Source organism: Oculina patagonica, chromosome 1 (assembly GCF_052425735.1).
Source record: "Oculina patagonica isolate OP01 chromosome 1, crgOcupat, whole genome shotgun sequence".
Lineage (NCBI taxonomy): Eukaryota > Metazoa > Cnidaria > Anthozoa > Scleractinia > Oculinidae > Oculina > Oculina patagonica.
Window position 1 is genome coordinate 20,295,979 of NC_135758.1, and position 15,815 is coordinate 20,311,793.

The window sequence follows — 15,815 nt, forward strand, 5'->3', positions numbered from 1 at the left end:
GAATCATTGTCACAATGGTAGCGTTTTAACAACAACGAAAAAGACAGAATCTATTGACCTTATAAGAACTCAATGTGATATATTTATTAGTGACAAGACAGTGGTTCTTTAACCACTTTCACCCAAATTAAACACTGGAACAACTAACTCTTAACAAACTTGTTGTGTCACCCTGAGTTAAATATGCAAAATTCAGAAATTATAAATAATCGCACGCGCACCGGCGTACAACAACAGAAAGACGGCGTTGAACGTAACGCAAAGGTCATTTTGAAAGCGAAAGTTTACAAATAATTATTATCATTCGTCAGTCATCCCTTCACGCATGAACACTCGTCGAATTTCAGTGTCTTCACAACAAGATCGGAAGATCGATAAGGACCAATTTTTGATTCTGCGAAAGTTCGTTTTCTTAAAGTTTTAGAAATTTGTGAAGTTGGAGGATTCACTGAGGACTGCGTAGCCGAAGATGCAGTGGCTCGCTGGACATCAAATTCTATTTTTCACGGCGTTTAATTAATCTTCACAAAATAAACATGTGGCGCCAGCGCGTCTGGCAGTCAAAAATTCATTTTTCAAAAAACTTTCCCTTTCCAGCTATTTTAGCGGGGCTTATACTATAGTACCTACCTGTCAGTTGTAGAAAAGCTGAAATTTAAGGATGAACTGTTTATTAAATGAAGACCGTATTATTTTTTAATAACTAGTAAACAAACTGGTCGCCACGCATTTAAACACGAACTGACGAATGTTGCATCTGATGCAGTGAATCTGGTGAATGAGAACTTCCTTTAATATTTCTTTGTTTTCGACGGTGTGCACCACTGAATAAGTTTCTTTCCCATTGTGATGTTACTAGTATTAATTCGTTTCTAGCTGTCTTTTATATAGCTCGAATACAGCTACAATTAGCGGTGCAGCCTACCAGCATGGTATATTCCTTTCCAGCTGTCTTTGCGTGACAAGTTACACGTTCATACATTTTATTTTAAAATATGAAGTTCAGAGTTAATACAGTACTAGTATGCTGTAGACAGTGTAGACAAGGTGAGGGTAAGTTTATTTTCAAAGTGAAAGTTTACAAACTGTGCACTAACCGGTCCTTTGGAGAAAATATTTATGACCTTCGGCGAGGTTCCAAGTCTTCGCTCTTTTCGTAAATGATGAAAACTGCAGAATAATTTTCTCATAAAACTGGAGTGGTCGCGCCACAGTTTGTTTTCTTTCCCAATGCGATATACTTTTAAATCGGTTTTCTGTTTTCCAACGTGTCCAACGTGGTTTGCGTTCGAATACTTTGGCCCGTAACTTCGAATGCGATCAGCGCTACGGTTCATTGGTTTCGATTTTGTTTGTTCATGGATTTGATTGACATCGGTAGTTCAGATTTCTCCTCTGTTACGGCACTTACACCTTACGGCACTTACACCTTACGGCACAAACTTCAGCTCTCAATGTGTTTTGCTTGCAGCCATTGCGGCTGCAGCAAAACACAAAAATCAACAAACTTATGAAAGGAACCCCCAAATCAATAAAACCTACGCAACTTGAATGAAAAAAATTGTTACAGTATGCATGGCTGCTCAAACTGGGTCACTTCGAAGAAAGTTGACCAATCAAAACATTAATTGAGAACGATGGATGGCTATCTTTTTCATAAACAGACCAATGACATTAAAGCATTGAGACAACAGCTCTGCAAAAACGTTTATAGCCATTCTTTGTTTTCATGTTACGTCATAAAATTCTGAAATCAAAATTCATTAGGCCTACTAAATTTTTGTTGTCATTAGACATAGGATAAGCTAAAAATATATCTTTTTGCAAATTTCCAGATCGATAGTGTCATTCATGGACCTGGAGAAGATCAACTGAGGAGGAGTTAAAGAAAGCTAACATCAGCTGGAATGCAGCAGAGAAGGCGGCAGCAAATAGAGTTCGATGGCGAAGCATTGTTGACGCCCTTTGCTCCACCAGGAGCCTAAAGGAATAAGTCAGTCAGTGTCATTCGTTTTTTAAACAGAGCATTTTGAATATTTGAGTTCTCCGTCGTATATGACATCAAGCTGAGTGCCATGACAAAGCTGTTTTGTTTGAAAAAAGGCCTTTCCTTTCCATTTTCAGCAGATTGAAAATTTCAGATATAATAAGTGGTGTTTATGTGAAACTGTACTAGCTCATGAGCCAAAGTAAGATTGCCGCTGTTGTAAACAGAATTGAGTTCCAGATGGTTTCTCTGACATCACGGCGGCCATATTTGTGTCCCTCGGAAGGACACAGTTATGGCATCTCCATACTAAGCTTTAGAAATTTGCGTGGAAAGGTTCGGCAAATAACTCGCGAACAGTACACCGCACAGACCTGAAACCTGGAGACATTGTTTATCCATTATCGTCTATAATATTTGAAATTCATAGCTTCTGTCGTTGAATGGTTTCGAATTTATATTTTGATTGCGTGACAGTAAAAACCAGCAATTACCTTTGTTTGCATATTATTAGCACCACCAATCAGATCCACCATCCATAGTGGCAAAGTATCATCACTGTTAATTTTACTTGTAAAAAACTTGAGTCACGATCCTATGTTCTCAATTAATGATTTGATTGGTCAAATTTCTTCTAGGTGTCCTGGTTCGAGTAGTCTCACTGTAAAGGAAGACCCCAAATAATAAAAATGTATGAAAATTACAAAACAGATGAAAATTGATGTAACACATGACGTCATGCAATGGAACATGACCATTGCTGTCCTATCGTTTTTCTAGCTTTTTTACACAAAGTCAGTTAAACTTACATTACTAGGTATTAATAGAGTGTTCTTCTAATTGAAGGTATCCAAAATAAGTTCCCATTGTTAACTATGTTTGCTAATAAAATGGCCAGATGGACAGGCAAGTCACTATGTCTAGTTCATAAAAAATGATTAAGATGCTATTTGATACAACAAACCGAGCTCATGGTCGATCGGGATCAACTTATCGATCGATCAAATTATCGTCCAAATGCCAGTATTTCATCAACAGCTTTGCACAGAGCAGAGCAGCACCTACTGCAGTTTTAATACATGTAAATGGCTGCAGAATTTTCCTGACATTTTAAGCTAAAGAAGTCTGGGAACGAAAAACAAAGAAACCGCTGGGCAGAAATATTGCTTGTTGAACGCGAACGGGAGTTCAAAAAAAGAAAGAAAGAAAAACAGTGAAATAAAGTAAAAGAAAACATAACATTATGCAAGGTTAAAACATCAAGCAAGCAGTTGACCATCCGTTAAAATTTATACACGCAAACTGGAACATATCAGTCATATCAGAGTGTGACCTGCTCTCTGATAGTAAAACATTAGAATTAAAAAAGGTTCGTGTGATCCGTTAAATGTAAACATGGTTGACAGGCGAAAGCTGGTATCCTTCTTATTTCTTTCTTTCAAACCATCGTAGAAAATTAAGAAGTATAAGGTGGACGCCGAAGAATTCAAACTTTATTGGCGCTTACAATGGTTATATCCGCCGAAAGTTTTACATTTTATATCGCTTTACGTAAATTTTTTGTTTGTCGTTTTTCCTTTACCCCTCTCTTCACGCTTTATTTATATTTTGCATATTTATATTTGTTCATCTCGCACGTGCGAAAAGAAATGTCACATTCTGATTGGTTGTTCATTCGTAACTAAAGACTAACCCACCTTAGTTTGTCTGTATTGTTTTGGATCACCGAGGCGTAAATTTTCTAACTACAGTTTGAGCAAACAGAGAAGCGGTCACATTTCAAAAATTACTACCTATAGTTATCCCCGTCTTAACTATAGCAGTAGCCTAGATTTGACTGCAGCCAATATCTACCGTGCTCTTATGGAGTCATGAAGTCTACAATTTCATCAAAATAATGAAAACAAACTTAAAAGTCAGAAGAGTACGAGCGCGAGAGGTGATCTGAAGCTCTCTAAAGCCATGCATTGTATCAAGAGTACTAAGAAAGGGTATTTCGCGGTATTTCGCGCTATTTCGGGAATTCGCGGTTAATAGTTAAAATATAACTGACGAAGTGACACGATTCGCAGTGGTTTAATGTCAATTTGCGACGAAAACCCCACGCCACGAACTGAACAAATCACAGAAAGGAGAAACGGAATTCTGATCCCTGCCTTAAATCAACGGCAATAAAGAAAACACTTTCTACTCATGTAAGCCGGGGTCTGAAGTGATTTCTTGGATTTCTTTAGCCACAGTAAAATTCAAGCCAAATATCGTTATCACGGCCTACAGAACTAACCCGAGGTCTAGTTCCAAGTCCTCTAGAAATTGATGTGGCTAAAGCTCTTTCCTGTTTAAAGGAAGCACCCATTCTAGTATCTGTACCTGGCGTAACGCACCGCTCGTATTCGATATACATCCAGAAGGAATACATTTAAAGTTCTCGAAAACGGATCAAATCCTAATTTCACCTGGTTATAATGACAAAAATATAGAAAACTAACCACTTAATATAAATGAAGAATTAACAATTCGAATTCGAGCTTGGAACTTACAGTCTGAAACGTCGAATTATTAGAATACACAGATCCTAAATACCTTATTATAGGAATATAACGAAGCATTTTAACAACGTGAACAAAATTTACGCCTAATAAAATTAACGCGGATTTACGAAAAGTTCTGGTTAGATGCAAGCATAGTAATCAACGTGTTTAAATAAATGAATAATTAGGTAGAAAGCAAAACATTCCCACACTGAAGTAAATGCTTTGAAAACCACACCCAAATAGATTAAGGCCCCAGTAGCAGCTAGTAGCTGTGATCAGTTGGTTGATTAGATTTCATTTGCAAAATGAAATCTATTGGATTATGTCGTGCATCTTTCAGTTTAGCAGACGTACGTTTACAGTGTTACACTTACCAGAGCATGAACTTGAAAACCGTCACTCTCCGTAGATTTGGAACCTCGTGCAGTATGAACTGCTACCTCATAAGAATAAGTACATTTGGAGTGTTGGACAAAGGAAAGTCGCTTTTCCTTTAACTCGCTAAATGCTGCAGCATTTTTGCAGAAAGCTACAGCTGAAGCTTGCAATAACAGTAAAATCCAGCAGTGCCAATCCATGACTACTGCATGCTTCCTTGTAAAGCTTCTTTACTTTCTGTTTAGCATGCGTTCTAGCGAATGAACGTAATATAAAAAGACTTTATTACCCTTCAGGGCACTGCTTTGCATGCAAACAATAAAAAGTTGATTATTTAAGCTAAAAATTTAATTGAATTGAATTCGGTTTCTTCTGTTTCTACGGTGCCATGGGTTCGATGCATTCACGTCACGTTTCAATTGTTTGTTGTTTTCAATCTTGTGCTTGTACGGTGTCAAAGGTTTCAGCTTTCAATTTAACTGTTTAAAGAATAGTTTACAAGGAAGCAGTCACGGATTTTACCTTGCAACTGCCACGATTGATCGCAAGGTACTGCAATTTGTAAATATCAAAATGAGCAAATGGACAAGACGTCTTCTTGACATGTGTTTGTACATTAAATGAGTGTTATTAGCAAAAAAAGGAACAGAGGAACGAACTAATTAATTAACTACTTTAGATTCATTAATAGACAAAAAAAGAAGCCCTAATATAGTTTATCTTTTTGTGCGGCTCAACAAACCATAAACGCCAAAAATACACGTTTTTGTTTTGAAACCTCAAGAAACCACAGGAAGGAACGTGTTGTTTCGTGACTGCTGAAACTTTTGTTTCAACGTCGATTGATTGAAGTACTTTGAATATTCTAGAAATATTTTCATTCGCACTGTAATTTTGTTTTTCTTCTTTCGCTTTGCCATTGCAAAGTTAACAATCTTGTAAAAAAATGACAATGTTTACTTTCGAGACTTCATATGGAACATTTTCTGAGGACGTTCTACTGTTTGTTCGTTTGTTGTTTTCAAGTTATAGCTTTTAATTTATTAAATTTTAAGCTATTATTGTTAACTTGAATGTAGCTTCATGTGGTCGTCTTGGTTCTGTAATTCTTTTGTCTATTTGCGGAAGTTCGAAAGCTGTATTCATAAGCTACATTGTGATCTAATGCTCATACGATGTCATAGGGTCATCTTGGTTCCGTTATTATTCCGCCTGTTTGCGGAAGTTAAAAAGCTACTTCTTCTACGATGTCATGGGGTCATCTTGGTTCCGTTATTATTCTGTTGTTTGCGTAAGTTAAAAAGCTATATTTAGAAGCTATTGTGATTTACTGCTTTTACGATGACATTGGGGCGTCTTGGTTCCGTAAGTTTTCCTTTTATCTGCCGAAGTCTACTTCTATGATATAGGTGGAAGAATCTAGCTTTTAGCTTTTATTACCGCAGTTATTAGAGATTAAAAAAAAACACAATGTACTTCCAATAAAAAAGTGTCATCGGCATCTTCAGCATCCAGAACTTGCTTGTCAAGGGTTATACCTATTAATTTCCTTTTTATGCTTGACGGCCTACCCACTCCTTAAATAAATGTCAAATAGCAAACCGACTGCATTTTTCAGTAACATCGAGAAAACAAACAGACAGTCACTGTAAGAAAGAAGATACAAATGATTTCTTACTAAGAAATGTCTTCCTGTTTTTCCGATACCAACCCTTGAGCGTGTGTGTGTGAGCGTAAGGCCACCCTTGGCTTGGATAACAATCCATTGTTCTACTTCCGTTTGTCTCATTGTTGTCGTGTTCCGCCTTACTTGTTCCATGTCACTGGTATATTTTGCGCTGAAGCCTCATTTCAATTCATTTACGAGAAACCCAAATTATAAGGCGTCTTTGTTTCTGTTGGCCTGACCGCTTCTGCGAACTGTGGCACCGCTTCTTAGTCGCAAGGCGTCCAGTTTCTTACCAGAGAGTACAAAACATACTGATTCTTTATAACAAGGAAAGGTGTGTCAGTAAGACCAAAGAAATGAGGACAATTTTTTTCTTGTTTTGTATTGCCATGCTTTTTACTGAAACAAGTTGCTGGTGGGGTAGACGACGACGACGTCGGTCTCCTCCTCCACCACCCGTCTGTTCGCCCTCCGATTGCACAGTCAGCTTATGGTCAAGCTGGAGCACGTGTTCTTATACTTGCGGCGGTGGTACTATGTCCAGAACGAGATCAATAGAGACTGCCCAGAGTTGTGGTGGAAGTTGTCCTTATTATCTCTATGAATCACAATCATGTAACGGAGGTGGTTGCAATCATGGTACGCCAGAGTCGAGCGGCGGGTGTAGTTGCAGAACGGGATACACCGGAACTTGCTGCGATCAAGGTAAGTTAAAATAATTTGACCGAACATTCACGAACTTTAAAACTTCTGATTCTGTTGTAATGCAAACGGACTCCTTCCGCACGAAGTTACATGACCACAAAAGAACTGAAATTAAAAATATCTATTATACTGTTTCCACTCATTTATATTCACATCGCGATGAAATCGTCAGTAAAACACTAGTGTTATTTTTTAAAAATATGGCCGTCACTTGTATTTGCGAGCGCGTTCAGAGAATATATTTGAATTGAAGTTTACCTTATTTTACAGCCCAAGAGAAATGAAAACACTACAAATGTAAAGCAAGAACACTTAATTTTAATTCAGTGATTAAAAAACATACAAACAAGGATATGGCGGATCCAACGTTGTGTTACAGAGTCAATGAATTCATTGAATTCAACGCATCAGCTTCAATTCATGCAGTCATCTAATTTAACTCCAGACAATTTCTTACTGCCCAAATTTCTTCACAGTGATATTCATTTGTTGCTCACCGTCCTCACAGTTAGCCATCTTTAGCCGTCCAGTTTCCATGAGTTTCGTTGCTACTGAAAAAGGTCACTGCTCACAGTTGTTAAAATACAATCGAAGAAACCTTTAGGGTATCATTTTTCTAGTTTCGAGTCGAAGTCAACGCATATTTATTAAGTTTATATACGTGTAGCTACATTTCACGTTCGTAGCTTGAAGGTTCGTGCGTAAGTCATGAAACTGTTGAAACGCAATGGTCTTTTTGCCAACCTTGTCTCCAGTGTCTTCTCGGTGGCAAAATAGAAGCTTAATCGTATCGTTGCTGATTGTAAGAAGCTGTACGTCTTAAATAAGATGCTACCAACTTAAAAAGTTCCAAAGATCTTAAAAATAATTTTAAGTTTAAGGTGGCCCGCGGGTATTTATGAGGGTGACAGTTCCCTTTTTTGAGCGCGTTTTATAACGGGAAAACGTCAAGCGATTGCTTAGATTTTTGAGAATCTGAAAGAATAATACTTAAATTATATAGAATGATAAATTTTATGGCGATCAAACGCGATTTGTTTAAGTTATGAGCATTTTCGGAAGCCTTCGTTTTTAATAAAATGCGATTATTTTTAAAATGCCACGGTGAATTTTTTTGTAATTACCCCAAAACGCTGCCAAACAGTTGAAGTTTACTCACAACAACTTACAGGAAAATCCACTCCGTAGATTTCCTGAACGAGCGACATCTTTATTTTGCCTTTAAAAACTGTTGTGTTATGTGTTTGTCTTGACCGCCGCATAAATTTGATACTTATAATAACCCAGTACCAGCCAGTTTTGAGGCTGATGTCACCTTAATCTTGTGTGTAAAAGTTAAAAAGATCGTGTATATACATCAAATGTTAGCATTCAATAAAGTTGGATGGTCTTCAGCCGAATTTTTGAAAATATCAAACAAATAACGTTATTTCAAATTGCGAAACTTGTCGATTTGTTTTGCATTTTTTAAAGCTGCAGCTAGAACAGGATATTGCAAAGGTTTGTGCCGAGTTTCAGCGTATTTCGTTCATACGGTTTGAAGAATTTTGGTCCCAAAGTCAGGAACATTTGCTTTCCAAGTTCTAATCGCTTTGTAAAACCTCGCATTTCGAATGAAATTATTCTGTTGTTGTTTGAAGAGAGGTGTTACTTCCAAATTCCGCACGATCTTCTGCCGTCAGGGAATACATGTGCAGGAACGGTAATTGTCATATTAGTAGTAACTATTTCAGGTTGTGTTATTTCCAAGTAGCAGAAGATCATGCGGAATTTTAAAGTAACACCTCTCTTCGAAAACAGCAGTATAATTTCATTCAAAATGCGGGGTTTACAAAGCGACTAGAACTTAGAAAGCAAATGTACCTGACTTTCTTACCGAAATTCTTCAAACCGTATGAAAGGAACACGCTGAAACTCGGCACAAACCTTTGCAATATCCTGTTCTAGCTGCAGCTTTAAAAAAATGCAAAACAAATCGACAAATTTTTCGCAATTTGAACTAACGTCATTTGTTTTAGCCTGCGAATACAGCCTCCTCTCATTCGCGTCCCCCAACGAAGAGCAAAACGTTGCGGGACGCGAATGAGAGGCGGCTGTATTCGCAGGCTACATTTGTTTGATATTTCCAAAAATTCGGCTGAAAACCATCCATCTTTATTGACCGTTAACATTTGATGTATACACGCGATCTTTTTAACTTCTGACACACAAGATTAAGGTGACATCAGCCTCAAAACTGGCTGGTACTGGGTTAGTATAAGTATCACATTTATGCGATGGTCAAGTCAGACGCATAACACAACAGTTTTTAAAGGCAAAATAAAGATGTCGCTCGTTCAGGAAATCTACGGAGTGGATTTTCCTGTAAGTTGTTGTGAGTAAACTTCAACTGTTTGGCAGCGTTTTGGGGTAATTACAAAAAAAATCACCGTGGCCTTTTAATAAAATAATCGCATTTTATTAAAAACGAAGGCTTCCGAAAATCGCTCATAACTTAAACAAATCGCGTTTGATCGCTATAAATTTTATCATTTTATATTATTTAAGGATTTTTCTTTCAGATTCTCAAAAATCTAAGCAATCGCTTCACGTTTTCCCGTTTTAAAACGCGCTTAAAAAAGGGAACTTTCAGCCTCATAAATACCCGCGGGCTACCTTAAGAATCATCTTAAAATAATATTCTCTTTCTCAAATTAAGTCAAGAGCGTCTTAGGTATAGTCAAGTAAGAGGGACAAAATCTTAGGTAAGATGACCACGTCTTGCTCTAAGACGTGTACACCATCTTGAAACAAAATCACATGTACGTTTTCAGTATTTCAAAAGTTATGACCGTTTGTATCAGCACATGTGCGAGTATTTTAATATGACGACAACACAAGCGGAAATGTACAATACTTGCTTTACTGAAAACGTACATTTGATTTTCAATATTTTAGCAGATTAAGGACTACACTTTTCGGCTGTGTAGAGTAGACCTAATAGCTAGGTCCCGAAATTGAAATATTCGCTTCTAAATCAAGGCCATTTTTCAACCTTCGTTCGATGCCAAACAGTTAGTGGTCATTATATCCTTGATTTCGCATTTCTAGATAAATCGAGGGAAAAGTTGCTACCTTCTTAGAAAACTAGAAATGTTTATGAGCAAATTGATATAAAAATTGTTGGTGTTCGATGCGAATGAGATATTTAAAAGCGGCTCGAAAAATGCCTATTTTTCTAATTTTTCAGACGTTGCGGCGGGCCCGAAAGGGCAAAAACGCGGCCAGAAATTATTTTCAATCAAACCAAATCTGTTTTAGTTTTAGCCTCGGTAAAGTCTTTCAGTTGCCAAAGCTTCAGGCCAAATTATTTTTTGACGCGAATTTGAGTGGGTGTTTTAAGAAAGACTGCGCGTGTTTACCATTTACAAAAAATTTCCGGAAATTCCGCGTGGGATGTTAATGGAACACGACTTTTCGGTTCGTTCCACTGCCCAATGGAAATTCGTGTTCCATTTACAGATTTCTCGTCTTTCTCACTAGTCCCAAGCCTTTTTCACAGCCGGGTCTCACGGCTCCTCAACTAAAATGGCGGCTCAGTCTTATGAAAGCTCTTCATGGTTGAGTTTTCAGAGTTTAAACTGTTTAAACGAGTGCTCTACTCAAGTATTTGCATCAGTTCTACAAAATATACTGCATCACGATAAATGGTAGGTAAAATTTGTGCCTGAAGCCAAGCTTTCTTTGGGCAAAGCAAGTATATTAAATTCATCGATCGAATATGCTGACAAAGAACATTCAAAATAGCGTTACTATTCATTTTAGCATAACTACATATAAATAACTACATTTCGAATGTAGGTGAATAAAATAAACTCACCACTTGTGTGTCCGTTGTGTTTTTTTTTTGGCTATTTGTGCCATTTTGGACTTTTTGAGCTACTACTGTAATTCCCAACGGCACAAATAGCCGAAAAACACAACGGACACACAAGCGGTGAGTTTATTTTATTCATCTTCGTAAGAAATGTAGGTATTTCACAGTATTTAGCATTCTAAATTAACGATATTTTATTCCCCAAACAACGTCTTATAAAGCGCAAATTCTTTGCTTTCCCTAATCGTAAGCTTGGGATGCCTGTGGTAGGAGAACTTGCATGATCGTAACGATTGAATATCAGGATTTATTTGAAGAACTTAGACGACTGAAGCCTGTCTTTGAGACATCATGGTTTTTCATGAATCAGTAAAAATGCATTTGTATCCTCTAGTATAAACGTAGTCTAAGTAAGGAAGCAGTCAACTCGTATGTACGGGTTGGGCACTGTCAAAATTGTTTCTCATTGTAGAAACTTAGAGTTAGAGCGATGTAAACTCAAGTTGTATGAATTGACAATTGGCCCGTTCCTTAAAATTTTGTTTAGAGCATTGTACCATCCAAATTAAACCACCCAAACAAAACCAGTGAGCAGATGTGATGATCGAGCATACTTTGCTTATGCAAAATGACAGTTCCACCACAGGAGCAAGCATGTGACAAAAAGACAAGAAAAATTAATTGTCTATTGTGCTAAAATCTAGTTTATAAACATATACTTAACCAGGAACACTGGAAGAGTAACATGTCAGTACTTAATGCGTGGTTCAATTTAATGGGTATGCCCGGGGGGTGGATGGTAACAAGTAGAATAAGATGGTAACAAATAGTAAGAACAAGTGTGTGTTCTGTTTGCACCCTTAGCCTGAATAAAGCTCAGGTCTAGCTTGTTTTGGTGATTTTGTTTCATTTCAGTTGTATCAGCAGTTTTGTTTCATTGGTTTTCTTTTGGTGGTTCATTTTGTTGCTTTGGGTTTTAGTACATGCCCAGGGGCAGATCCAGGATTTTTCTTAGGAGGGGGTGCACCAATAAACCATATAGCTTTTTTTGGCAGAATATGAGTTGTATTAGAAAGCCGTCAGTAGGTTGTATTTGGGGGGGGGGGGGTGCAACCTCCTGCACCCTCTCCCTAGATCTGTCCCTGATGCCAAGATGCAGTATCACCAGTTGTATGAGTTGACAAGGCCCCTTACTTGTCACTGATCAACTCGAACTCATGATGTCATGATAGAATAATGCTATACAACAAAGAAAGAAACTAAAAAATGCACAGAACATCGTTTTCTTAAAAATGATAGTTTTCTGTTACATTTACTTTTAAGCTATTACAAATAATTTATAATGAGTGAAACTAATGGCCAGGGATAAGTAACTTTGTCTTAAAACTGAATACAGTGATTGAAAAAAGAAGTTTGTTTCATCATACATAAGCTGTATGTGTATGTGATCTACATTAATTTTTTTAATGCCAAACTTTGTGATATGTGTTTTTCATTTTGCAACGTAAAACATTCTTTGAGTCCATACTTTGTCACCATTTCGTTTCACCTAGCTGTGTAAATTCGCAGTATATATTATTCTTGCACCTCACTGTTCTAACGGAACAATGGAGTTTAACTATGTTTATTATTATTTTTTGTAGATATCAATGAATGCGAGTTGTCACCACCACCCACGTGTATTAATGGTGAATGCAGGAACCGTGACGGTTCTTATATGTGTGAATGTTTTGATTGCTATCAGAAAGCTAATCCCACAACGTGTGTACTGGAGCAGTGCCAAATAAATGGCAACCAGTGTTACGAATACAACACAGTCAACCCATCAAATCCTTGCCAGGTATGTGCAAGACGATGTCTGCATTGAGTTACATACTGCATACCCTCCACACTTTGCTGTTGATTTCATTTTACAATGCTGACAATCATAATAATGACAAGAATCAAGAGACCCATATAAAAGAAACGAAAAATGGATCAAAATCCACCAAATTATCTGAACTTGCAGAGGTTTAAGATTCTGTCTCCTGATACATGTTTTTGTGCTAAGGTGACTGATGTGCTCCTGCACATGTACACAGGACCGCATACATGCACCTACATGTTAGAAATTTGGTAAACCCATCAAGCTGAATAATTTTGGCTGTCCTGTGAATGTCTGTCTTTCTCTCCCTCTATCTGTACTCCCTGAAAATAAACTGGGGGCATGTTGCCCTTTTTTGTAGTATTTTGTTATAAACTTAGGGACAGGATTCTGCAGTTCCTGCAGCTGGCCAAGACTAGAAAATTAATTGAGCTGAAATGAAAGTGAGCTCAGAGCTGATCAAGATTACTGAAGTGAAGCATACAAATTGTCAAAAGCTACGTGCATGGAAAGAAAGAGATTGATCTTCATAGAAAATGAAAATTGTTTTGGGATGTTGATCATAATTATAACTTTCCACTTAGTAGACCTGTGTTTGACTTAATTAATTTCCAGTTAACAAGCAGGGGACCAAACAACACTTACACCCTAATTAAGGTTAAAACAACTACTCTGTTACCTTCCAAATATGGCATTTTGATTAGCCAAGGAAGCTTTTGTAGATTTTTGTTTGGTTCTGATTGAAATTGATTCACCTGTTCTTTAGAGTGGTTTTCACTTGAGTGTCGAAAGTTAATTGCGTTTGCTTTGGTTTTGCATTGCTACGCTTAGTGATTGGCTTACAAATCTCGCGCCACTTTCTCAGCCAATCAGAACTAAAACCAAAACCAATCGGGACTCGCTCGCGCACGTTTTCCCGCGCTTCGTGCCAACTACATGTATTTGCTTCGAGTTTTGATTGGTTTACTGGATTGTCTGTGTCCTTTGTGATTGGCCGAAGTAATTACTTTGGTTTTGGTTTTACGACACTCAATTGAAAACTGCTCTAATGTTTGCAGTTTTCTTTCCAAACATACAAGTGTAACTACACATGCATTCTGTCTGTTTACTTGTTGTTTCTTGAGAGGTATTCAGCAACAAACCACAGACTAGTTTGAATTTGCAATACACTGTACTTAATGCATCACGCAACCAGCTCAATGTCCAGGCTTTTGAATTTCAAGATGACTACATTATTTTTGCCAAGGTTGAATCATTGAGGGAATCAAAGATCTCTTCGAGATACCGACTACATGTATTTTGTATGAAGTACGATGAAGTATGAGTTGAAGGTTTGTCCTGGGCATTGTTGTTCAAACATATCATGGAAGAATTTAAACGTCTTTTAAATAATTTTTACTAATAGTTTCTTTGTAGTTCAGTTCAAGCATTTTTTTAATCTTCGTGGAGGAAATGATGTATTTGTCAGTCTCGATGGTTGGGCGCTTTGCGACTCATATACTGTGGCTTGGTTAAACTTTGCCTTAACTTTAGTAAAACTTTGCCGTTTGCCTTTAATTGAAATAGTTGTTTCCTTTCGAGTTAGAAAGATTTCGGCTTAATGCAGGGTTCCCAATAAAGGTTACACACGACAGAGTTACATGTACATGTACCTTTTGTCTCGTCACGCAATCTTTGCCCCACATTGAGAACTAAATTTCCGTTTGGATATTTCCAAAAGCCGCTTCTCCTCGCGTAATTCTTTACCTTACGACTACACATGCCATTTCTATAACGGCTACATTTCCAGTAAAACAATTGTTGTTATTTTTTCTAATGGTAATGCATTAACTTCTAACAGAAGCAAAAAAAAATCAGCCTTTACTGCTTCCACCGGAAGTAATTTCACAACAGGTTACAAAAACACTTGTAAATATCACTTCACACCTGCATTGAATGATGCTGCAATTTTGAATTGTGCAACTCAGCAGAAAATAATCAATTGTCACGAAATTAGATGCCTTAGGTTAAATAATATTATTAGCAATGCTTTAGTGTGTGAAAGACTTGTACCAGTACAAATTTGCGTTCTTAATTGTTTTAGGTTAAATATTAGCGCCGCTTTAGTGTGTGAAAGACTTGTAAAAGTACAAATTTGCATTTTTAATCGTTTTAAACTTCGTTGCCTTCGTGTGCTGAACCACTAACATTCTCAATTGGTTATCTCATGTATGATTTGGGCTAGTCACGTTTTTAAATTATTATTAATATAACGTTTGTAAATTTGACAAGACACGTTTTTTTTTCTACGAGATCGTAAGTGTTGACGCACAACTACATGTATAGGGAAGATATCTGTTTACAAACATTGTCTTTGTTATTTAAATGTCCAACAAGTTAAACAAAAGAACTCTTTGTTTCGCGAGCCAATAGTTTTCTGGTTGGCACATTAATAACAATAGGTGGCGTCACAATATCTTTGCTTGAGTGAGACGCTTTTATCACCCACAGCGGAAAGTAATCCCTTGAGAAATTAAAATATTCCCTTGAGAAATTAAAACAGTCCCTTGAGAGTTAACAACTATGTGCGGAATTCGGTAACAACCTTCCAAGTTTACTTTTTACGCTCATTCATGCTCGAGTGCGTGCCGTAGGGCACGCAATCAATGAATGAGAGTATTATGATGAAGTAGATGTAGACGGAAATTGTTACACGTAGACGGAAGTTAACTTTTGAGCCGTAGACAGAAGTTGCTGCGAACGGAAGTAATTTCACGTGCTACCTCTACCCCCTTAGTAAAATCCCAAATTAAAGTCGATTAAGCCGCGGTGCACATGTGAAA

General features: G+C 37.3%; 2 protein-coding genes across 2 annotated transcripts in view; one reads left to right on the forward strand and one right to left on the reverse strand.

The window, feature by feature from the left end:
• Positions 1-5,099, reverse strand: part of LOC144645438 (uncharacterized) — a 52,212-nt gene extending 47,113 nt beyond the window's left edge. The window contains exon 1 of the mRNA XM_078505020.1: positions 4,896-5,099. Within this exon, the coding sequence (XP_078361146.1) occupies positions 4,896-5,099 (204 nt within the window). The remainder of the gene's footprint in view (positions 1-4,895) is intronic.
• A 1,801-nt stretch (positions 5,100-6,900) lies between these two features.
• The window catches only part of LOC144661439 (uncharacterized), a 38,203-nt gene continuing 29,288 nt past the window's right edge, over positions 6,901-15,815 (forward strand). The window contains exons 1-2 of the mRNA XM_078522209.1: positions 6,901-7,273; positions 12,773-12,969. Coding sequence (XP_078378335.1) covers positions 6,925-7,273; positions 12,773-12,969 — 546 coding nt within the window. The 5' untranslated portion in view covers positions 6,901-6,924. The remainder of the gene's footprint in view (positions 7,274-12,772; positions 12,970-15,815) is intronic.